General features: G+C 40.4%; 1 protein-coding gene across 8 annotated transcripts in view; it reads right to left on the reverse strand.

Annotated features, from left to right (window-relative positions):
• The window catches only part of NOSTRIN (nitric oxide synthase trafficking), a 70,321-nt gene that overhangs the window by 28,006 nt on the left and 17,007 nt on the right, over positions 1-25,308 (reverse strand). For all 8 annotated transcript variants that reach the window (XR_009541159.1, XR_009541158.1, XM_060152701.1 and 5 more), the window contains 6 exons: positions 14,969-15,052; positions 12,206-12,268; positions 11,923-12,004; positions 9,646-9,708; positions 6,981-7,079; positions 851-976 (listed from right to left, as the gene is read on the reverse strand). Coding sequence is in view for 6 of the 8 variants with exons in the window: in XM_060152701.1 (XP_060008684.1) it covers positions 851-976; positions 6,981-7,079; positions 9,646-9,708; positions 11,923-12,004; positions 12,206-12,268; positions 14,969-15,052 (517 nt within the window). In the remaining 2 variants the exon portion in view is untranslated. The remainder of the gene's footprint in view (positions 1-850; positions 977-6,980; positions 7,080-9,645; positions 9,709-11,922; positions 12,005-12,205; positions 12,269-14,968; positions 15,053-25,308) is intronic.

Raw genomic sequence — 25,308 nt, forward strand, 5'->3', positions numbered from 1 at the left:
AATACTAAGTAAGGGAATCCTTATTGGTTACAGTTAGGCAAGGATGACTCGACAGGAGTATCTCAAGTGGGTCTAGTAGGGCTTGGTTTGGCACTCAGGGGGCAGAGGCTAGCTCTAAGCAAGAGGATAAGCTTAGAACTTAAACTTAGAACTCTTATGGGAGTAAGAGGAACTGTGTGAACTCAAAGGAAGAGGGGGGAGAAATACCAGTGGCCTCCAGCATGGTGGTAGCAATAAACCAGGAAACAAAGAGGACGAAAGGAACCTTTCTTTTTTTATGGAGATTCTGACTTGTAGTAGATTCTCTACCTGATTTGGATTCTAATTAAAAAACCTAGAGTCTTAAATATTTTTAAAGCTCAGTTGAAAGAAGCTCTTTTGAAAGGTAAATGATATACATCTTGTCACCATCACGGAAGACTTTATAAGCAAAGAAGATAATTTCCATAGTTTCAACATAAAAGTTGGGACTGCTGAAAGCAGGCTGGGGTGGAAGGAGACGGTGGAGGAGGACCCTAACAGGAGAAAAGGACACTGAGAAAAAGGAAGGAGAGACCTAGTAAGGCCTCTGATAAGGGTCCTTAGTAACAGCAATACCTAACACATCTTGAAGTTAGACGTCCGCTACACCAGGAATCCTGGCAGCCATACCAGTAAGAATCATAATTATCTCCCGCTGTTGTGATATAGATAGAAAAATGAGACGGATGGAGACATCTAGGTTAAGTGTTTTTCTCATAGCCCTTGAAGGGTGCCTAGAAGATAGAATGCGAGCAGTGATTTCTCTCCCACACAAAGCTCTTTGGAAAAAGAAAGAAAGAAAAAAAAAAAACTTGAATGCATAACTTACCTGGAAGCAATTTTCCAGTGTGTTCTCCCATTTCAGTCTGGTAGAACAGCTGGCCATGTTTTTTTGGTAGTAATTTTCATCTTCTTTTGACAGCTTCTCAGTTGATTTTTTCAGTTTATTGAGGAGCTAAGGTAAAACATCAGTGTCACATATTTATGAACGCATTTATGAAAGCCCTTTGTAATTCTGGAGAAAGAATTATATGCATCCCAATGATGGTTTCTCATCTCCCAGCTAAAGTCATAAACAGTGACTAGAGATGACAAAATCAAAGACCTTTCTCAGAAAACAGGGATGTCAGAACTGAAAGGAAACCTAAGAGCCTTTCAATAGGATTCCTACAATTTTTCACATGAGGAAATGGAGGTCCTTAAATACCATGTGATATGCCCACTTTCATCAGATGAAGGAAGAGGTCAAATGACAGGTGCAGAGAAGCAAGTACAGATCAGGAACCTCCAACTCAAGACTGTAATCTACCAATGATTCCCGTTCTCTTATTTCGTAAATCCTTCAGGCCTCCGCATTTCTTACCGGGACAGGTAGAGATTTGCACAATCAGATAATTTATAAAAACTAGCATTAGGCCTGGAGACCATCCTCTCACTTCACTTTCACTATTTAAACTCTGCACTATAACTCTGGAATCAGACTTCAGGATTAGAGTCCTGGTTCTGACTACAAGTGAGTTACTTAAACTTCAAAAGCCACAGTTTTCTCATCTCTGTGATGGGGACAGCGATGCTCCCACTTCACTGTGTTGCTCTGAGGAATCAAGCAGGTGATACAGGTAAGGAACAGGGCACACTGCTTGACAGTTAGTATAGCACTCAAAGACTAGTGAGTGTTACTATTACTAGTGAAGAAAGAGCCTGAGATACATGCCATTGTTCACTGCAAGTTATGGACAGCTTGACGAATGCTTTCCTGTCATCCTGACCCCCAATGATACGCTCCTTCACAAAGAGCCCCTTCTAGCCAGTCACCAAAATTGGCCATCCTGATTGTGAAAATCAAAGTAATACAAAACTCTCTGGACCAGGGCAGTTTGAATTGAATTCTCAAAATGCTCAGACACGTAATTTCACATCTCTGAGAAAGGAAGAAGTTGTATTTACATGAATGATTCTCAGACTTTAATATGCCTAGGAATGACCAGAGATTCTTGGAAAATTGCATATTTTCAGGGTTCCACCAATAGCAATACTGATTCAGTAGCTCAGTAGTGGGATCGGGAAATCTGAATTTTCACTGCCTCCTCAGATGATTCTGATGCAAATGGTCCTCAAGCCACAGTTCAAGGAGTACCAAGGAGCCCTGTGATTTAAGCAGTTTAGGATTTTCAAGGACAGAGATAAAGGTTTTTAAGAATGCTCCTCTTTACGTTTAAGGACATTTTGACTAAAGTTTCAGTAGTGAAGAACATTCGTCCAAAATGCTGAATATTAACACCACTCACTTTATTATTCCAGTTGATATGCTAGCCATTCAACGGTCCCTCAGCTCTGATGTATGGCCTACCCAGGACACGGATGGTTTTGTATATCAAGTGTAATGAGCCATTTATCTATAGAGATATGAGCTTGTGAATTTTAGCCTGATAATGATACAGAGAAAGGGTTGAATGTGTACCATGGCTATACTTGGCTAAGTCATTGTTCTTTGATTCTTACTGAGTGTGCCCAGCAATGAGAACAGAGTCAATCTGGAGACTGATTGTACAAATCTCTACCTGTCCTGGTAAGAAATGCCAAGGCCTGAAGGATTTACAGAATAAGAGTACAGGAATCATTGGTAGATTACAGTCTTGAGTTGGAGGTTCCTGATCTGTACTTGCTTCTTCTCACCACTCACGTTCATCAGCCTACACTCTATAGCTATTGACTAGAAGTTTCTGCTCAGCAAATTTGCAGCAAATAACCCCAAACATATACAGAAGAAGAATGGAGACTCTTATATTCTTATTTAAGGAACTTCTCAGAAAATTTCCTAAAATTTGTCAAAGATAAATACTTTTTCTTTCCTCTTTTCTTTCTCTTGGAACAAACATCGATTCATTAATTCATTCATCAAACATTTCTTGACTGCCACACCGTGTCATGTACTAGACACTGGGAATAGATAAAGGAACTAGATAGGCTCCCTCTCTAGTCAAGAACCCACACAGGCCATTGTTATCCTGTTTGATAGATCCCAAGATGATAGAAGTATTCAGGTGTCACAGAGTGGGTGCTCACAGAAATGATCCCTGTGTGAATAAACCTAAAATGAAAGTAGGAATTGGTGAGGCAAAATAGCATGACATGATACCCAAAAATATTTTGGTGAGGTTGGAGCACACAGTTTGAGAGAAATAATAGCAAGTGAAAATGCTGAAAAGTTAAGCAAGGGCCAAGTCAGGGAGGGTCTTGAGGGCCACATAAAAGAGTTTGTGCTTTATCCTGAGGTCACCTGGAAACCTTTGAAGGCTTTTTAAAGGAGAATAATATGCTCAGATTCGAGTTCCAGAAAAGTCAGCTTGGCTTGTGTATGGGGGATAAGGAGAGGAAACACTGAAAGCCAAGACACCAATTTGTCAGTTGGAGTAACCCAAGCAGTGGTGATGGTGGCCTGGGAGAGAGTAGTGGCAGTGGGGATAGATATAAGTAGATAAATTCAGGAAGTATTTGGTTTAGGACTTAGAATTGGGAGGATATGGTAGATGGTGATATTCAAATATATAAAAAACAGAGGAATAAAAAATATTTTTGGTAGAGGGAAGTGATGGTTCTGATTTTGGATACTGAGTTTGAGATGCCAGAGAGCAGTTCAGAGACTGGTTTGGGCTGGAGATATAAGTTTGGGTATTGTCAGCAGAGACATGGTAGCCAAAGCCTTGAGAGTATATTTGTTGAGTACGTGCTATGTATTGAACACTTGATATTGAGAGTACTGTGTGGGACACTGGAGATATGATGCCGAATAAAACAGAATGAGGCCCAGGAGAGAAATCATCAGGCACAACAACATGGAAAGTTCAGGCAGAACGAGGGAAGTCCATAAAGGAGCTTAAGAAAAAATTGACAGAAAGGAAAACCAAAAGAGTAAGATGGCGTTGTAGTTAAAAGAAGAGAATGTTTCTAGAAGGGGAAAGTCAATGATGCTTAATGCTTCTAAGAAATTAAATAAAGTCAGAACTGGAAAGCACCCATTAGCTTTAGCAACAAGGACCACGTATTCAATGGTAAGAACATTTCTAGCGAATTGGTGGGGAAAGCTTGGTCAGTGGTTTGAGGAGTGAATGGGAGATGAAGTGGAGACAGAGCACAGATAACCCTTCCAATAAATCTTATTGTAAAAAGAAAGAGATGATGATATCTGGAGAGGAGCAGGAATAGGAATATCAGGGAGACAAAGGGTGTCTCCCTGATTCTTCCTACTCTCCCAAGATAGAGGGAAGTTGAAAAGGCTGATGGGAAGCAACCCTTAGAGATACAGGAGAGAAGGGAATAATCCAGGGAAGGGCCTCTGAGAGGAGGCTGGGATGGGAATCAGAGCACAGGATGAAGAACTGGCCTGTCGCATTGCACATAGGACTTCAGTAGGGAGGTGGCTGTACTGACTTCTATTTACTCTGTGACGCTGGAGGCAAGATGGTCTGCTGAGAGTGGGTGGTGAGGATGGAGGAGCGAGAAGAATGGAGATGTAGATAAGCTCCTGGTGAGAACAAGGATTGCTGAGCAGGAAAACAGGAAGGATTGCTGAGCAGCACCGAACCAGCCCGGCTCAAGTGGGAGATCATGGGCACGTCTGTGTGAGATGCAAAAATGAATGCCGCCTTAGGCGTTGAGCTTTAGGACTAAAAAAGAGAAAGCTACCAGATAAAGTGATGACGATGGTAGGGGTCTGTGTTGTAATGACAGCCAAGGGCTATGGTTGACAGGACCAGGTGGAGGAGGGCAGGGGAGGATCATGAACTTCCGCCTCCCAGGGAGGCTGCTAATGAGGGAAGGAAGCAAAAATTTACCACTTAGCTGCCCACGCTTTTGCCTTTGTCATTCCTCGACATCAATAAAGAATAGCTTCTAATGAGGGCTCCAAATGCCTACAACGAGGTCCTGGAGCTTAGGTTTTTAACTTACTTTGGTTTTGCCTCCTCTTCGGAAGCTGTCTCATTATTCAGTACCTGTTATGGTCATTTCAAACTGTGAAGATTGACACAAGAACCTTGTAATATCTTGCTAACAATGAATCTAAGTTATTCAACTGATAGTTTCCTCAGATGAAATAATACAGTTACTTGGCAATGACAATTCTCTTTTTCTTTTAAGAATGTTTTGGGTTGCAGTGGTGCTGCCTGCACTTCCTTAGGGGGACTCCATCTCTGGCGGAAGATATTGACTATTTCAAAGGTTTCCAATCTGGGGCACATACCATAAGGGGTGTCCAAGATAATCTAATACTCCAATATTAGTTGTGTTCATTTTTGCCTAAAAAGATTGTTCAAGCTTACTCTTATTCAATATATGAATTGATATTGGTGCCCATGTGTGGACAGTTGAGGATTCTGAAGTGTTCTGGAGGGAGAATGGGAGTTTTATAACATGAGAAGCTGATGTGGGTCCCACAAATGCTTTCACTCTCAACATCCTGGGACATGTGCCCATCGGCAGGAGTCTGGATCATACGGATTTACAGATTTATTATCCACTTTAATTAGGTTAACACACACAAAATGAACACATGCCTTAAAAAGATGTCTGCTACGAAGCTGTAGATTGATGTTAATACAAACAATGCAAGCACAAGAAAGCCACAGGAAAACGCCAGAGCTGACGCTTTCTCCCACTCCCGATTACAGGTGCATCATCACCCACATGAAAAGGCAAAAACTGGCATGATCTAGTGAGAGCTGATGAGAATTTGACCAAGAAACTGACATTATCAAGAAGACATACTAGAAATACAAATTTATATTTACTATGGGTAAGGGTGAGCCTTGCCCCACATGTATATTTTGTCTGTATATGTCCCTTAATCACTATATGAAGACATCATGATTAGCTAATCACTGAAAATATTATTTCATTTTTACCACATCCTTCAAATATTTCTACTTTTTTATGTTGTATAATGTTCATAACATTAGTTTAATATAAAAAGTATTCTATATAATATACAAGATAGGTAAAGTACATTATATAATTCATTATGCTATGTGTATATATTTTTTACTTATTTGGGGTGTGAGCTGAGAGGTGTTTAATCGGGCTCCTTATCAAAAATATTGGAGGGGCTTCCCTGGTGGCGCAGTGGTTGAGAATCTGCCTGCTAATGCAGGGGACACGGGTTCACGCCCTGGTCTGGGAAGATCCCACATGCCGCGGAGCAACTAGGCCTGTGAGCCACAGCTACTGAGCCTGCACGTCTGGAGCCTGTGCTCTGCAACAAGAGAGGCCGCAATAGCGAGGCCCGCGCATCACGATGAAGAGTGGCCCCCGCTTGCCACAATTAGAGAAAGCCCTCGCACAGAAACGAAGACCCAACACAGCCCAAAATAAATTAATTAATTAATAAAAAAGAAAAAAAAAAAAGAACTTAGCACAGTGCCCAGCACACAGTAGATAATTTAAAAATATATATATATTGGACACCACTGGTTTAATTTGTCATCTGTCAATAATACCTTTTGAAAATATATGAGGACTGGGACTTCCCTGGTGGTCCAGTGGGTAAAACTCTGAGCTCCCAATGCAGCGGGCCCGGGTTCGATCCCTGGTCAGGGAACTAGATCCCGCATGCATGCAGCAACTAAGAGTTCACATGCCGCAACTAAGAGTCTGCATGTTGCAACTAAGAAGCCCACATGCCGCAACTATGAGCCCGCATGCCACCAGGAAGATCCTGCGTGCCACAACTAAGACCCAGAGCAGCCAAAATAAATAAATATTGTTTTGGAAAAGATCTTTAAAAAATATATATATATGGAGACCAGGAATAACTTAGGATCCTTCTCATATTCTGCCACACTACAGCCCTGCAGAGACCCCGCACAGAGGGGGAATCAGCCACTTCTCCTGTGTTCATAGCTAAGGGCAGGAAGCCCATCCATCTCTAAGCCATATGCACTCAGCCGGCCATGAGAGGTTACCTTCTGCTTCTCCTTCTCGGTCGTAATTTGCTTGGAGCTTTCTACAAGATGGAAAAGCGCTTCATGCTTCTTGGTACTAACCATCAATTTCTTCTTGGCCTAGAGTCAAAAACATACAAAAAAAGCAAAAAAGGATCAGAAACTGATATCAAGAGAAAAACTCTTCTGTTCTGGAACAAGTCATGTTCACGTGCTAGCTTGAATGATTGTGTATGTTTAGTTCTTCATTTCTGCCCTCACCTCAAAATCTGCCTAAAATATCACAGTGGCTAACATTTTGCCCTGAGAACCACTGTGTATTTTTTTCATTACACTGAGTTCATTCAAGAGGGTTATACATTTTGTTAAATCACCGAAGGCTTGCGAGTTTCCAAAACATTGTTCTAGCTAGCATAACGGAAGGCAATGGCTTTACCACCCCCCGTACCCCCGCCAAAAAAATCACAACAAACATGGAAGACTGCTGGCATCATTCTTTTAAATCTGCCTGGCCACAATTGAGGTCATTTTAAGATGCTCTCTTAAAACTTAGAGCAAAAGAACAATTTTGCTCCCTGATGCCTGGGCTTGAGAGCTGGGCATCTGCCTGGCATCTTGTGAACTACCCTGCACTTGTGGTGGGCAGGCGGAGGGAGGGGTCAGGAAGGAAGCAGCATTCAAAGTCCCTTACTCTGTTGATGCCTCCAGCCTTGGCCTGGGTTATGATGTGGGTGATCCGTCATTTCCTATACAGTCCCAGCTTGGCAGAACAGGATGCTCCAGAGATAAAACCAACAGAAGTTGGTTTGAGTTGGATTTAGCCTATTCAGGAACTGGGTTGATTGGAAGATGGTATGGTTTTTCACCTCAAGTTGCAATGACTGTAAAACCAGACAATGAAGGGAAAAGTCCAGGTCTTTCTTTCCCTAGGAAGTCAGAGGCAAAGCCTTCTGAAGGTCTCTAAACATATGAAACCTCTACAAAATGGATTTCAAGGAACAAGAAGCTCAGAGACCCTCCCCTCCACCTTCTGTCAGTCACAGGCCTGCTGATAAATGAGAGTAGGAGCCAGGAGCATTTGGTTCTTTAAGGCTCTTCATTCGAGTCTCCAAAACAGACTACACTGCATTACTGACATGCTGAATCCCTTGAATTGTAACTGGAGAGAAAGCTATTATAGTGCAAGCATTTTATGTTCTCTAATTTCTCTGTCAATCTTCATAAAAAATAAAATCGTTCTATTTAGAAAAATTACTTGACGGAAACTGGGAAATAAAAAAAGATTTTTTTTTGTTCCTGAAAGCAGCAGCAGTTACTGAGCAGTTTCTCTTTTGGTCCATTGTACTGCATTTCCTGTGAAAGTTGAATATTTACAGAATGTATTTTTAAAAACAAATTCTGTTTAAGAAACCTCATAAAATCAAGAGCAAAACTGAAAACAAATGACTGGACCCTTGTTTATGGGACCTTTAAATATTCACTATAAAAGTGATTCTTGTGAGCATCCCTTTACCAGGACTGTTATTGTGGGCATAGAAATTCATTTATCTCAAACATTTCTGATTAATGTCTTTGTCTTATGGGGTCCTTGGTTCCAGCAGGAGCTTCAGAGGCAACACTGAGGGCTGAGATGCGGCCGCCTGTTTCTGAGGGTGTCTCCGCTTTTTTTGCACTCATGGCCATCTACTTGGGAAAGAAAGTTCTCTTTGGGCACCAACCCTTTGGAGATGAAAGAGAGAATTTCAACTTTGGTAGCACAAGTCCCCTCAAAGGGAATCATTGGGTTTTCCGAGCAGATTCCCTCTCCGCTGGCTTCTAGTCCTTCCTACTCGAAATGAATTCCTCCTAAACTGGATTGTTCTAGAATAATCATATATATATATAGGCACCACCTGTGATTATCTCTGCTTAAGACCCTGTAATGATATGCTCTAAATTTTCACACCAGATCATAATTCCTCTCCTTAGAAGTCATTCACTCTTTCCTGCACACATGTTATCTAGCCAACTAAATTTTAAATTACATGGAAACAAGAACCATGTCTTAGTACAGTGTGGTGCACAAGGAATGGGCCGTACATACTTGTGAAACCAATACAGGAATCCCCCTTTACACATCTTTACCCACCCATCACTGTGCTCCTCTCACTGGTGAGACAGAGATCACAAATGCTCTTATAAAAGATAAAACCAAAACTCAGTATTCATATCTTGCCCTAAGTTTCAAATTATACAGAGAGGCAGTCAGTGTAGGTAATGCTTAAGGGCAGTGACCTTGGAGCCCAGTGACTTGGAATAATTCTTGGTTCAACCATTAACCAGCTTTGTAACATTAAGCAATTATTAACCTCTGTGTCTCTGCTTCCCCACTCATCTATAAAATGGGACAACACAAGGTCATATACCACATTGGTTGGTTTTTGTGATGATTCAACACATAAATATATAGCACTTGACATACAATAAACACCACATGTTAGCTATAAATAAAAGTCATATTTAGAGTTCTGCTCCTCTATTGATTTAGTTGAAAGATATATCTATATAACTCAGACGAGAAAACATTTTGCTTTTCAGTTAGCACTTAGAAATACTGACACTAAAACACACGATCACATTTGTACAAAAGCCAAAAGCTTCAATCCTGAAAATTGGGTTTACACAAATGATATTTGTGTATACTTGCCTTAATTTGATGATTCCAGTTGCTAATGACAAGATTTGCTGTCTTTTCAACTTCATTATCAAGCTATCGAAGGGAAAAAAAGAAAAAAAAATTTTTTTTGCTGTCTTCTTGTTGAGTCACAGTGCTGGCTTATTAATTCTGGTACAATTAGTAGCACAATTAAGTGGAATTTTAAAATCCTATAGAGGACATATTTCCTGAGAAAAGTAGTCAAGTCTCTTTTCCTCAGGTCAAGAATCTCTTCACAAGATTTACCCTGAATGCATTTGGTAAGATAATTATTTTTAATATATAACTCTGTAGAAACAATATAAATGGGTACAATCTGTGTGGAGGAGTATCTTGCATAGTTTGGTATCACTTCCAGTCCCATTACTTCCTCTTCAGCATTATTCCACGTGACCCAAATTTTAATACCGTGAGATTCAGTAGAAGTCCTAGCAGTGCTAATTTTACTGTCTTATTGCCTCTAAAGTGAATATTGCTGTAATTTCAAAAAGATTGAATTATTAATCATAATTAACTTTTTCTCCTACTTTAAAATAGCCAATGGGGCAGTAAATGATGAAAATGGAACTAGGCAACCTCCTGAGGAGATCAGACTTAAGTTAGTGCAGAACCTTTTCTCCTGAACCATAGACCTTTCTTCAAAACCCACAGATCAGCCATTACTCAACCACTCTGAGATCTAGCAACACTGTACTTTTTTCTTTTTCAGTTCATTAAATTTGGAATATGTGGTTTAGCACAACAAATACAATTAAAATAATTTTATGCACTATGTCACTTTTGACTCTATGTTGCCGAAATATGGAACAAGTTCACTTTAAAAAATTCGACTTTTTTGTGAGAAAATGTGGCAGGGTGATAGGGGTGCAACAGAGAGGGGCAGATGCTAAAAAGAAGATTATAAGCTGGACCAGCATTCTGAGGTGACCATGACATTAATTATCTAAAGCACTGTGATCATAGCACTGTGCCTAATTTAGTAAGTACTAAGGAAATTCTAGTGATTATCATATTATTATGTGGTATGAAAATATTTTGTTATTAATGAAGTATAGACTAGTGTTTGGCTTTTATTAAGTTGGTTTGCAAAGGCAGAAGATTATATTACTTTCTAGTAATTCCTGTAAACTTCCCCCATCACCCTAGCCCTAAGGAGAACATCCATTCTGGTAAAAATACATGGATGCCCACTAAACATCTATTCCATTTCCTGACTCAGTTTCATACGTTTGAATAAATTTTTTTTGGTATCATTTCTCTTCCATCAGGGCTTTCACAAATCCCCTCATCCTATGGACTTACCACCCTTAAGACCTGCTTTATCTGGCTGTGATCACTTGAAACTCCCCTTAGCCACTGCCCCTATTACTGCCCCTATTACTTAGCCAATACCTCCTATTACTGCTCTGAACTTCTCACCTGTACCTGTCATTGACACAGATAATGACCATGACCCCATCCCTATCAGAGCTAAGCAGTGTTTATTAAATACCTCTTCATGTTGCCTGAAAATATATTTTAAAGTGCTTACTGACTGTATTACACGCAAATAAAAAGAAAACGGAACACAAATGAAATTGTTCTGGAAGGAAAAGTACACAGACAGACCAGAGAATACGCCATACAAGAGGACCAGGTGCCCTGAAAGAATTGTTTAGTTATTTTTCTTCAATTTTAAGGCTATTTGATGATTATACCTAGTATTTCTTTTACCTAATTCCAAGGTTATAAGTATAGAGAAGCATTTCCTTTTAAAAATTGCGTTTATAATTCTATTTACAAACGGTGTAACAATGTAAATACAAAAAAGTACAAACAAATGAAATAAAAATAACCTCTAATTCCACTATCTAGAGATAATTCTTATCAACATTCTGGGGAGGTGCTTCCAGGTTTTTTTCTATGCATATATTCACACATTTATTTTACAAAACTGCAGTTATATTGTTAGATTTTCTCAGCTTGTTTTTTAATTTAGCACTACATCCCCATGTCATTAAATTCTGCTGCAATAAGATTTTTAATGGTTGCATAGTATTCCGTTGCTTGAATTCATTGTAATTTATTTTTGGATGATGAAGAAGTTTCCATTTATTCACTACTATAAACAATGCTTTAACAAACATCCTCGTACATAAATCTTTGGGTTTGTGTTTATTTTTATGATAAATTCCTGAAACGTAGGAGCACCTTTAGATCACCTTTTATTTCTTGAGCCAAAGACAGAAATCTTGCTTTAACAGGGAGAAAAGAAAGATTTTGACTCACTGATTTTCTCTTCTTTTCATGTGCACTCAGGACTTGATGAGTTGGTTTTACTGCTTCCAACTCAATTGCTTTGCCAAGTTTTCTGGAAATATAACATGAAAGACACACAAGCCTAGTATTAGGATTTATATCTACTTTCCGAATTATTTTCTGGGGAAATAAAATGGTGTGTTAGGCATTATCTACTCAGTGCAAGTTTGCAGTGGAGTATTTGTAGCATATCCACTTTAAATATTTATGACTCCCCTTAGGGCTGGAGCAAGGCCAGCGTGTAGGTACTCACTGATGCAGGTCCGCTGCCGACTTCATGCCCTCCGAGACCCAGGCCCAGGCACTGACAACACAGCTGGAGGCAAAAACAAGGGAGCACAAGTGTGGGTGTCATTTTCCCAGGAGTCTGAGAAATAAAGCATCATGTCTGAGCCATTGCATTCGGCAACTGCACTCATATCCCTAATCCTATTTCAATTTCTCCATGGGATTAAATTCTGCCAACACATTTATTTGCACTATTGTCATTACATAAACTGCGTTTTTTTCCCAATCATTTTTCATCCTGATTTCCACTTTTCATTTCATGTCTGTAGAAAATCAGGGAAATAAAGTAGCCAAGGGTGAGAAGCCACTTAGAACAGGCAGGAGAGAGCATGCTACCCTTAAAGACAATCTTTTCAGGCTCTTCATTTCACAGATGAATAAACGGAGGCTCAGAAAAGTTAAGTTATGGAGACTCCAGAGCCCTGGTCATGTCCTGCGTGCTGCTCTTGGGGTTGGGGTCTAGGTCCTGTTCCCTGCTGGCCTTTAGGACAAACACTCAGATGTTCTACTGTCTTGTGAGTATATCTCAGTTTAACAAAAGGGTAACTCTGTCCTGACCCTAGCAGCACAAAAGGAGAATTAGGAAATATGACGCTATTTTCCTCCTACATATAGTTGGCCTTCAAACAGGAAGCCCATTGTATCAATAAACCTCAGGGACAGAGCCAGTGTAGACTTTGATGGAAGGGAAGGGACAGATCGGTGCCCATACTGAGAGCAAGACGGTGCAGAGGTTTGCCTCCATATGACTTAGGCTGCACCTGGCAGCCAGAGAATGGGAGAACTACATCAAAGGATGTCAGATTTTCTGTGTATCCAAAGCCCGGCACAAAACCAGGCACAAGAGAGTACCCACTGTATGCTTCCAATTATAGGAAAGTCCAGAAAAGACAAAACAATCTAGATTGAAAAAAAGCAGATCAGTGTTTCCTTGGGACTCTGTTGGGGGATGGATTGTAGACAGGTATGAGGAGTCTTTTGGTGATGAAAATACATATATTTTGATTTTGGTGGTGGATACATGGTGTATACATATGTCAAAATCAATCAAACCATATACTCAAAACGGGTGCGTCTTATTGCATGTAAACTAAATCTCAATAGAGTTGTTTTTTTTTAAAAAAAAGAAGCCCAAGCACACTTTCGGGAAGAGAATCTGACATTTGCCCCTGGGAGGAGCTGGGCAGCAGAGCAGGAAGGAGAAGGCGTTGGCCTCAGAGGTTCTGTGTCTGAATCCACAAGCTCCCCTTTGTTTCCTGCATGACCTTGGAAGAATCACTTGATTTCACTGATCCTCACTTAACTGGTCTTTTAGAAGAGAAACAATTTGAGTTATTATACAAGTACCTAACAGATTTTGGTATAGATAAAAGTTCAGTTAATGCTTATTATTAAATATTGTTGCACTAACCCTGGTTAACCAAGCATTCTGTTCATGCCAACTCCTTGGGAGCACCATGCTGGATTCTAGGGTTGCCACACAATAAGACACACACCCCTACACCTACACCTCTCATCCTTTAGAAGGTAATCAAAACTAAAATCATAATGAACACTTAGGGAGCTTTGGCTCCAGCCAGGTGTTAAACACATTTCTTGTGTTATCTCATTTACTACTCACAGGAGTTATATGAGATGTGTTTTATTTCCATTTTAAATACACAATGAGAGGTAAAATAAATTGTCCTAATTTACCTACTTGCTAAGAGGTAGAGCCAGAATTTAAACATGGGTAGTCTAAATAAAGTCTATTTATACTCAACCACTGTGCTCTACTGGCTCCTTTGCAGGCTTCTAAAATACCATCCTAAAAATCAAGCTCAAAGTCAGAGCAATTTCAAAGCCATTATTTGCTGTTATGGATAATGCCTAGGGAGTAGGGATGTGGGCTCCAGAAGCCTTCCTTTTTTCTTTCCCTCTTTCTTTTACCATCAGAAGGGGTCTTTGCAATGGCACGGCCATTGGGTGGCATCTGCAAGCATTAGTCAAAAATCTTTGTAAGGAATTATCACTAATGGACCATTTTTAGAATACTAATACCTTTTTTCTCTCCCTGAAGAGAAGTAATTGACTTCATTCTCAACTGAATTGAAAAAAATATGAACCAACATTTTTTCAGCATCTGATGTGCCAATATTTTTACATATATTACCTCGTTTAATATGCACCCCCCGATACACACACACACACACACACACACACACACACACACACACACAATGGAGCACATCTTGTTACTCCACATAACAGAGGAGGAAATCAAGGGAGGCCAGGTTGCTTGCTGAAGGTCATACATTTGAGATAAAGCAGGATTCACACTTCCTGATTTCAAGAGCTTCCGACTTAACCACACCGCTTCCCAAGTTAATATCCTCACCAAGGCCTTTTATGAATATGAGCTTAGGAGTCACAAAGACACAGGATGAACCCAGCTCTGAAATTCATTATCTGTGTGACCAGGCAAGGTTCTTAAGCTCTCCAAGCCTCAAGTCCCTGTTTGTAAATAGGGATCATGAAAAGACTTCTCAGAGATAGTTGTGAGGATTAAATGTAGAGTATCTATGAAAGCATTTAACACAGTGTCTGGCACACAGTAAGAGCCCAAGAACTGGAAGCCATGCTTGACTCTCTGGACTTACCACATTTATATGAGGAAGCTGGAATTGAACATATGTCGCTTTTTAGTACTTTTAGGAGTGATTTTGCCTTATCTCTTCCATATACTTACTTTTTCTTTGTGCTCTGTAATGTTTTGCTGAGTTTGGTTGCCAGTTTCTGAAGTCCTTTGGCATAACTGATCTCCAAATTTGCCCTGTTAGCAAAGGGATAGTTGTTAGATAGGATACAACGGCTGGAAATCAAGCAAAACCACACACACACACACACACACACACACACACACACACACAGAGAGACACAAATATATGAAGGAGGACTCAGGCTGATAATGCCATGAATAAAGAGATGATTTGTCTACTATAAGGATTCTCCTGTCCTCGGTGTAATCTTTAAGGATATCCAAGAGAATCCTACAAAAGGAGAGAAGTTTTTATTTAACCTTCTTGTACACTAGTGTTATGGGTTGAACTATATTCCCCCACAAAGGTGCTTAAGTCCTAACCCTGCTGTCTGTGAATGTGGCCTTATTTGGAAATAGGGTCTTTGCAAATAATCAAGTTCAGATGCAGTCACTAGGATTGGCTAGAACTCAGTATGGATGTGTCCTTATGAAAGGGAGAAATTTGGGCACAGTCACACACACACACACACACACACACACACACACACACACACACACACACACACACACACACACACACACACACACGGAGAATGCTGTGTGAAGATGAAGGAGCAGAGATTGGGATAATGTATTATAAGTTAAGGGATGCCGAAGGTAATCGTCAGCAGACCACCAGAAACTAGCAGAGAGACACGGAATAGATTCTCCCTCACAGCTCTCGGAAGGAACCAACCTGACCAAACACATTGATCTCAGACTTCCAGCCTCCAGGAATGTGAGAAAATATGTTTTTGTAGTTTAAGCTACAGTAAGAGACTGTGTAAGTTAAGTAACCCAGTCTGTAGTACCTTGTTATGGCAGTCCTAGCAAACTAATCCAGCTACTTTCCTACTTATCCTGAGACACAAGCACCATCAGACTAGCTCTAGATTATAATAGCTGGCAATACAATAATACATTATGATGGAATTAACCAAAGAGTAACTTTCTAATGGGCCAGCACGAGATTTAGAAAATGAATTCCCATTACCTTCCATGCAAGACAAGACTCAGTAGGGAATCTGGGCATATCCTCCCAAAGAAAACTTAGTTCTTTGGATGGATTGAGTCACTCTTAGCTTAAGCTGATTTTTCCATGTCCTAATTTAGGCCCATCTATAGCTAAAATGAAGACACATTTTTATTCATTTCACTTTTCAATGAAAATAATAAAAATGTAGGATATTAAGTTCAATTTACACTACTTTTTTCATCTTTATATGGACCAGAGAGTCTTTGTTGCATATTTTTCAGTCTTTTAATTCTACTTTTATTATAAAACATCATTAGAATTATTTGTGACTCCATTTCATTTGGGGAACAATCCCAGGACTCTCCAGTAATTAACTTAATCCTTGGATGTTTTTACACAGATTAGGCTCAGTGTTATAGACCAAAAAAGGAAAGACCTCTTTTATGAATGGAACCCAGAGATCATGGGCTATGGACCTATCGCTAAGATTCTCTTCATTTTTCCTCTTTAGTACAGCTGTGCTCCAAGTTATTTTTAGCACCTTTTAAAAGAAAGAAAACCATTGTAGGATGCATGTTAAGGCCTAGGTGCAGAAAATACCCATTTGGCATCAGGCCTTGGCCAAATATAAGAAAAGGTTAGGGCAAATATTTTTAAATAATGAAGATGGTAAAGAAATATCTCATAGTGTTTTAAAAAAGATTTTTCTGCTCTAGGAATATGTGGTGATTGATGGAGAGAGAAAGTCCTGGTCAGCAGCAAGCTGGGAGAGACTGCCACCCTCAATGAACTGGGATGCTCTAGAATCCCAAGAGAACGCTACGGCTCAGTAGGGTGGCTTTGGGCAACATTAAGATGAATTAATCAGACTTACCTCAAGGGGGTTTATGATAATTAAAAATTAAATTTAAAAAATTGTAATTAAATTTAATTACATTAAATTTAAAATTAAATTTTTTTAATTTTAAAAAATTAAAATTAATTTTAAAAATGTGGTAATCACCCAAACCCAACAGGGGCTCAAAGACTGAAATGATTTTTATTGATTTGCACAACCCGAGCCCTGGCTCCCTCTCTGATTTCCCCTCCTACTAGTCATCCCCTTGTTCATGGTACTCTTGCTTAGTGGCCAAATGTCATCCTGCTTTAGGGCCTTTGCACTTGCTGTGGCCTCTGCCATGTATTCCTTCTGCTACATAACCCCATGGCATTCTTCTTCACGTCAACCCCAACAAGTCTTGTTCAAACATCACCACCTCAGAGGCTACCCTATCGAAAAGAGCATTCTTGTCACTATCTCCCTACAGCTTTATTTATGCCCTAGCATTTATCACTATCTTACATCACATAATTTTTTACTGTGCTTCTGTGAATACCCCTAGAGTGTAAGCTCCATAAGGGTAAAGATTTTGTGTTGCTCATTGCTATATCCCGAGGCCTAGAACAGTGCCTGCCATGTTATTGGTGCTCAGCATGTATTTCTTGAATGAATGAATGGACTTCCCATCAGGTCTTGGTTAGAATTTTTAACCAGTCTCCACTACAAGTCTGTTCTCATTTCACCACTTTTGAAAACTTTAAACTGCTTAAGTATTTAAATTCAGTCCCACAGGTTTGAGGTGTGCTCAGCTCTGATGTCAGCGTACATGGCTTTCTAGCACTTGCAATAGCTAGACTCATTAAACCCTCTCCTAATCCGTCTTTAACCAGAGGGTTCCTTAGGACTTTCCTTTCCAGCATTCCATTCTTACTTGGAAGCAGCACATAGAACATTAAATATGATGATGCATTTGTGCTCAGCTGGTGCTGGGCACCAAAAATTTCTTAATATTAATTTTTCTAATGTTATTATGAGTATGCATCCAGAAGGATCTCTAAACATTCAGAAATACACAGAGATGGGGAGAAGTGGGGGAAAGAATGCACATTTTTCTCATCCATCAGCTCTAGAACAATCCTGAATGGCTTCCCACAGGAAAGGGAATGCTGTCAGGCACAGCCTCTTCCTCAGAATTCAGTTTCACTTTTACCCTGTTCTTGCAGGTCCTACAGAATGGCTCAGAGGCTAAGCAGAAATAAAAAGGACAATGATGAGAGGGAAGTGTGGCATTCCCTTACATCGTTAACTTAATCTGATTCTAGAAAAAAGTTGGGCTTTGGTGTCTAGAAAGGGAGAGGGTCCTGCTCTCTTTGAATTGATGGGCTCTTGTTTTGAACCTGGCTTTATTCTTGAACCCCTGTATTTCTGCTGGCTTTCTCTTAAGTACAGTAGAAAACCAGCCTAAAGGGAGGCAATTACGAGAGGAGGGGGAGATGGTGAAAGAGTAAGACGCGGAGATCACCTTCCTCCCCACAGATACACCAGAAATACATCTACACGTGGAACAACTCCTACAGAACACCTACTGAACGCTGGCAGACCTCAGACCTCCCCAAAGGCAAGAAACTCCCCAGTACCTGGGTAGGGCAAAAGAAAAAAGAAAAAACAGAGACAAAAGGATAGGGACGGGACCTGCACCAGTGGGAGGGAGCCGTGAAGGAGGAAAAGTTTCCACACACTAGAAGCCCCTTCGCGGGTGGAGACTGCGGGTGGCAGAGGGGGGAAGCTTCGGAGCCGCGGAGGAGAGCGCAGCAACAGGGGTGTGGAGGGCAAAGCGGAGAGATTCCCGCACACAGGATCGGCGCCGACGGGCACTCACCAGCCCGACAGGCTTGTCTGCTTACCTGCCGGGGCGGGTGGGGCTGGGAACTGAGGCTCGGGCTTCAGAGGTCGGATTGCAGGGAGAGGACTGGGGTTGGCAGCGTGAACACAGCCTGCAGGGGGTTAGTGCGCCACGGCTAGCCGGGAGGGAGTCCGGGGAAAAGTCTGGGCCTACCGAAGAGGCAAGAGACTTTTTCTTCCCTCTTTGCTTCCAGGTGCGCGAGGAGAGGGGATTAAGAGCGCTGCTTAAAGGAGCTCCAGAGACGGGCGCGAGCCGTGGCTAACAGCGCGGACCCCAGAGACAGGCATGAGACGCTAAGGCTGCTGCTGCCGCCACCAAGAAGCCTGTGTGCGAGCACAGGTCACCATCCACACCCTCCTTCCGGGGAGCCTCTGCAGCCCGCCACTGCCAGGGTCCAGGGCTCCAAGGACAACTTCCGCGGGTAAACGCACGGTGCGCCTCAGGCTGGTGCAACGTCACGCCGGCGCAACGTCACGCCGGCGCAACGTCACGCCGGTGCAACGTCCTGCCGGCCTCTGCCGCCGCAGGCTCGCCCCGCACTCCGTGCCCCTCCCTCCCCCCGGCCTGAGTGAGCCAGAGCCCGCGAATCAGCGGCTCCTTTAACCCCATCCTGTCTGAGCGAAGAACAGACGCCCTCCTGCGACCTACACACAGAAGCGGGGCCAAATCCAAAGCTGAGCCCCTGTGAGAACAAAGAAGAGAAAGGGAAATCTCTCCCAGCAGCCTCAGAAGCAGCGGATTAAAGCTCCACAATCAACTTGATGTACCCTGCACCTGTGGAATACCTGAATAGACAAGGAATCATCCCAAATTGAGGAGGTGGACTTTAAGAGCAAGATTTATGATTTTTTCCCCTTTTCCTCTTTTTGAGAGTGTGTATGAGTATGCTTCTGTGTGAGATTTTGTCTGTATAGCTTTGCTTCCACCATTTGTCCTAGGGTTCTATACGTCCGTTTTTTTTCTTTTTTTAAAAAATTTTTTTCTTAATTATTTTTTATTTCAATAACTTTATTTTATTTTACTTTATCTTCTTTCTTTCTTTCCTTCCTTCCCTCCTTTAGACAACGAATCATCCCAAATTGAGGAGGTGGACTTTGAAAGCAAGATTTATGATTTTTTCCCCTCTTCCTCTTTTTGAGAGAGTGTATGTGTATGCTTCCGTGTGAGATTTTGTCTGTATAGCTTTGCTTCCACCATTTCTCCTAGGGTTCTATCCGTCCTTTTTTTGGTTTTTTTCTTTTTTTTCTTAATAATTATTTTAATAACTTTATTATATTTTATCTTATTTTATTTTACTTTATATTTTTCTTTTTTCCTCCCTCCCTCCCTCCCTCCTTCCCTTCCTCCCTCCCTCCTTTCTTTCTTCCTTCCTTCCTTCCTTTCTTTCTTTCTTTCTTTCTTTCTTCCTACTTCTACTAATTCTTTCTTTCTACTTTTTCTCCCTTTTATTCTGAGCTGTGTGGATGAAAGGCTCTTGGTGCTACAGCCAGGAGTCAGTGCTGTGCCTCTGAGGTGGGAGAGCCAACTTCAGGACACTGGTCCACAAGAGACCTCCCAGCTCCACGTAATATCAAACGGTGAAAATCTCCCAGAGATCTCCATCTCAACACCAGCACCCAGCTTCACTCAATGACCAGCAAGCTACAGTGCTGGACACTCTATGCCAAACAACTAGCAAGACAGGAACACAACCCTACCCATTAGCAGAGAGGCTGCCTAAAATCATAATAAGTCCACAGACACCCCAAAATACACCACCAGACGTGAACCTGCCCACCAGAAAGACAAGATCAAGCCTGATCCACCAGAACACAGGCACTAGTCCGCTCCACCACGAAGCCTACACAACCCACTGAACCAACCTTAGCCACTGGGGACAGACACCAAAAACAACGGGAACTACAAACCTGCAGCCTGCAAAAAGGTGAACCCAAACACAGTAAGATAAGCAAACTGAGAAGACAGAAAAACACACAGCAGATGAAGGAGCAAGATAAAAACCCACTAGACCTAACAAATGAAGAGGAAATAGGCAGTCCACCTGAAAAAGAATTCAGAATAATGATAGTACAGATGATCTAAAATCTTGGAAATAGAATGGACAAAATGCAAGAAACATTTAACAAGGACCTAGAAGAACTAAAGATGAAACAAACAACAATGAACAACACAATAAATGAAAGTAAAAATACTCTAGATGGGATCAATAGCAGAATAACTGAGGCAGAAGAACAGATAAGTGACCTGGAAGATAAAATAGTGGAAATAACTACTGCAGAGAAGAATAAAGAAAAAAGAATGAAAAGAACTGAGGACAGTCTCAGAGACCTCTGGGACAACATTAAATGCACCAACATTCAAATTATAGGGGTTCCAGAAGAAGAAGAGAAAAAGAAAGGGACTGAGAAAATATTTGAAGAGATTATAGTTGAAAACTTCCCTAATATGGGAAAGGAAACAGTTAATCAAGTTCAGGAAGAACAGAGAGTCTCATACAGGATAAATCCAAGGAGAAATACGCCAAGACACATATTAATCAAACTGTCAAAAATTAAATACAAAGAAAACATATTAAAAGCAACAAGGGAAAAACAACAAATGACACACAAGGGAATCCCCATAAGGTGAACAGCTGATCTTTCAGCAGAAACTCTGCAAGCCAGAAGGGACTGGCAGGACATATTTAAAGTGATGAAGGAGAAAAACCTAAACCAAGATTACTCTACCCAGCAAGGATCTCATTCAGATTTGATGGAGAAATTAAAACCTTTACAGACAAGCAAAAGCTAAGAGAACTCAGCACCACCAAACCAGCTTTACAACAAATACTAAAGGAACTTCTCTAGGCAAGAAACACAAGAGAAGGAAAAAACCTACAATAAAGAACCCAAAACAATTAAGAAAATGGGAATAGGAACATACATATTGATAATTACCTTACATGTAAATGGACTAAATGCTCCCACCAAAAGACACAGATTGGCTGAATGGGTACAAAAACAAGACCCATATATATGCTGTCTACAAGAGACCCACTTCAGACCTAGAGACACATACAGACTGAAAGTAAGGGGATGGAAAAAGATATTCCATGCGAATGGAAACAAAAAGAAAGCTGGAGTAGCAATTCTCATATCAGACAAAATAGACTTTAAAATAAAGACTATTACAAGAGACAAAGAAGGACACTACATAATGATCAAGGGATCGAACCAAGAAGAAGATATAACAATTGTAAATATTTATGCACCCAACATAGGAGCACCTCAATACATAAGGCAAATACTAACAGCCATAAAAGGGGAAATCAACAGTAACACATTCATAGTAGGGAACTTTAACACCCCACTTTCACCAATGGACAGATCATCCAAAATGAAAATAAATAAGGAAACACAAGCTTTAAATGATACATTAAACAAGATGGACTTAATTGATATTTATAGGACATTCCATCCAAAAACAACAGAATACACATTTCTCTCAAGTGCTCATGGAACATTCTCCAGGATAGATCATATCTTGGGTCACAAGTCAAGCCTTGGTAAATTTAAGAAAATTGAAATTGTATCAAGTATCTTTTCCGACCACAATGCTATGAGACTAGATATCAATTACAGGAAAAGATCTGTAAAAAATACAAACACATGGAGGCTAAACAATACACTACTTAATAACGAAGTGATCACTGAAGAAATCAAAGAAGAAATCAAAAAATACCTAGAAACAAATGACAATGGAGACACGACGACCCAAAACCTATGGGATTCAGCAAAAGCAGTTCTAAGAGGGAAGTTTATAGCAATACAATCCTACCTTAAGAAACAGGAAACATCTTGAATAAACAACCTAACCTTTCACCTAAAGCAATTAGAGAAAGAAGAACAAAAAAACCCCAAAGTTAGCAGAAGGAAAGAAATCATAAAAATCAGATCAGAAATAAATGAAAAAGAAATGAAGGAAATGATAGCAAAGATCAATAAAAGCAAAAGCTAGTTCTTTGAGAAGATAAACAAAATTGATAAACCATTAGCCAGACTCATCAAGAAAGAAAAGGAGAAGACTCAAATCAATAGAATTAGAAATGAAAAAGGAGAAGTAACAACTGACACCGAAGAAATACAAAAGATCATGAGAGATTACTACAAGCAACTCTATGCCAATAAAATGGACAACCTGGAAGAAATGGACAAATTCTTAGAAATGCACAACCTGCCAAGACTGAATCAGGAAGAAATAGAAAATATGAACAGACCAATCACAAGCACTGAAATTGAAACTGTGATTAAAAATCTTCCAACGGGGCTTCCCCGGTGGCGCAGTGGTTGAGAGTCCACCTGCGGATGCAGGGGACGCAGGTTCGTGCCCCGCTCCGGGAGGATCCCACATGCCACGGAGCAGCTGGGCCCGTGAGCCATGGCCACTGAGCCTGCCCATCTGGAGCCTGTTGCTCCGCAACGGGAGCACCCACAACAGGGAGAGGCCTGCATACCGCAAAAAAAAAAAAAAAAAAAAAAAAAAAAAAATCTTCCAACAAACAAAAGCCCAGGACCACATGGCTTCACAGGCGAATTCTATCAAACATTTAGAGAAGAGCTCACACCTATCCTTCTCAAAGTCTTGCAAAATATAGCAGAGGGAGGAACACTCCCAAACTCATCCTATGAGGCCACCATCACCTTGATACCAAAACCAGGCAAGGATGTCACAAAGAAAGAAAGCTACAGGCCAATATCACTGATGAACATAGATGCAAAAATCCTCAACAAAATACTAGCAAACAGAATCCAACAGCACATTAAAAACATCATACACCATGATCAAGTGGGGTTTATTCCAGGAATGCAAGGATTCTTCAATATACGCAAATCAATCAACGTGATACGCCATATTAACAAATTGAAGGAGAAAAACCGTATGATCATCTCAATAGATGCAGAGAAAGCTTTCGACAAAATTCAAGACCCATTTTTGATAAAAACCCTGCAGAAAGTAGGCATAGAGGGAACTTTCCTCAATATAATAAAGGCCATATATGACAAACCCACAGCCAACATCGTCCTCAATGGTGAAAAACTGAAAGCATTTCCACTAAGATCAGGAACAAGACAAGGTTGCCCACTCTCACCACTCTTATTCAACATAGTTTTGGAAGTTTTAACCACAGCAATCAGAGAAGAAAAGGAAATAAAAGGAATCCAAATCAGAAAAGAAGTAAAACTGTCACTGTTTGCAGATGACATGATACTATACATAGAGAATCCTAAAGATGCTACCAGAAAACTACTAGAGCTAATCAATGAATTTGGTAAAGTAGCAGGATACAAAATTAATGCACAGAAATCTCTGGCATTCCTATACACCAATGATGAAAAATCTGAAAGTGAAATCAAGAAAACACTTCCATTTACAATTGCAACAAAAAAAAATAAAATATCTAGGAATAAACCTACCTAAGGAGAAAAAAGACATGTATGCAGAAAATTATAAGACACTGATGAAAGAAATTAAAGATGATACAAATACATGGAAAGGTATACCATGTTCTTGGATTGGAAGAATCAACATTGTGAAAATGACTCTACTACCCAAAGCAATCTACAGATTCAATGCAATCCCTATCAAACTACCACTGGCATTTTTCACAGAACTAGAACAAAAAATTTCACAATTTGTATGGAAACACAAAAGACCCCGAATAGCCAAAGCAATCTTGAGAAAGAAAAACAGAGCTGGAGGAATCAGGCTCCCTGACTTCAGACTATACTACAAAGCTACAGTAATCAAGACAGTATGATACTGGCACAAAAACAGAAATATAGATCAATGGAACAGGATAGAAACCCCAGAGATAAACCCACGCACATATGGTCACCTTATCTTTGATAAAGGAGGCAAAAATGTACAGTGGAGAAAGGACAGCCTCTTCAATAAGTGGTGCTGGGAAAACTGGACAGGTACATGTAAAAGTATGAAATTAGATCACTCCCTAACACCATACACAAAAATAAGCTCAAAATAGATTAAAGACCTAAATGTAAGGCCAGAAACTACCAAACTCTTAGAGGAAAACATAGGCAGGACACTCTATGACATAAATCACAGCAAGATCCTTTTTGACCCACCTCCTAGAGAAATGGAAATAAAAACAAAAAGAAACAAATGGGACCTAATGAAACTTCAAAGCTTTTACACAGCAAAGGAAACCATAAACAAGACAAAAAGACAACCCTCAGAATGGCAGAAAATATTTGCAAATGAAGCAACTGACAAAGGATTAATCTCCAAAATTTATAAGCAGCTCATGCAGCTCAATATCAAAAAAACAAAAACCCAATCCAAAAATGGTCAGAAGACCTAAATAGACATTTCTCCAAAGAAGATATACAGACTGCCAACAAACACATGAAAGAATGCTCAACATCATTAATCATTAGAGAAATGCAAATCAAAACTACAATGAGATATCATCTCATACCAGTCAGAATGGCCATCATCAAAAAATCTAGTAACAATAAATGCTGGAGAGGGTGTGGAGAAAAAGGAACACTCTTGCACTGCTGGTGGGAATGTGAATTGGTACAGCCACT

The sequence above is a fragment of the Lagenorhynchus albirostris genome, chromosome 6 (genome assembly GCF_949774975.1).
Source record: "Lagenorhynchus albirostris chromosome 6, mLagAlb1.1, whole genome shotgun sequence".
Classification (NCBI taxonomy): Eukaryota; Metazoa; Chordata; class Mammalia; order Artiodactyla; family Delphinidae; genus Lagenorhynchus; species Lagenorhynchus albirostris.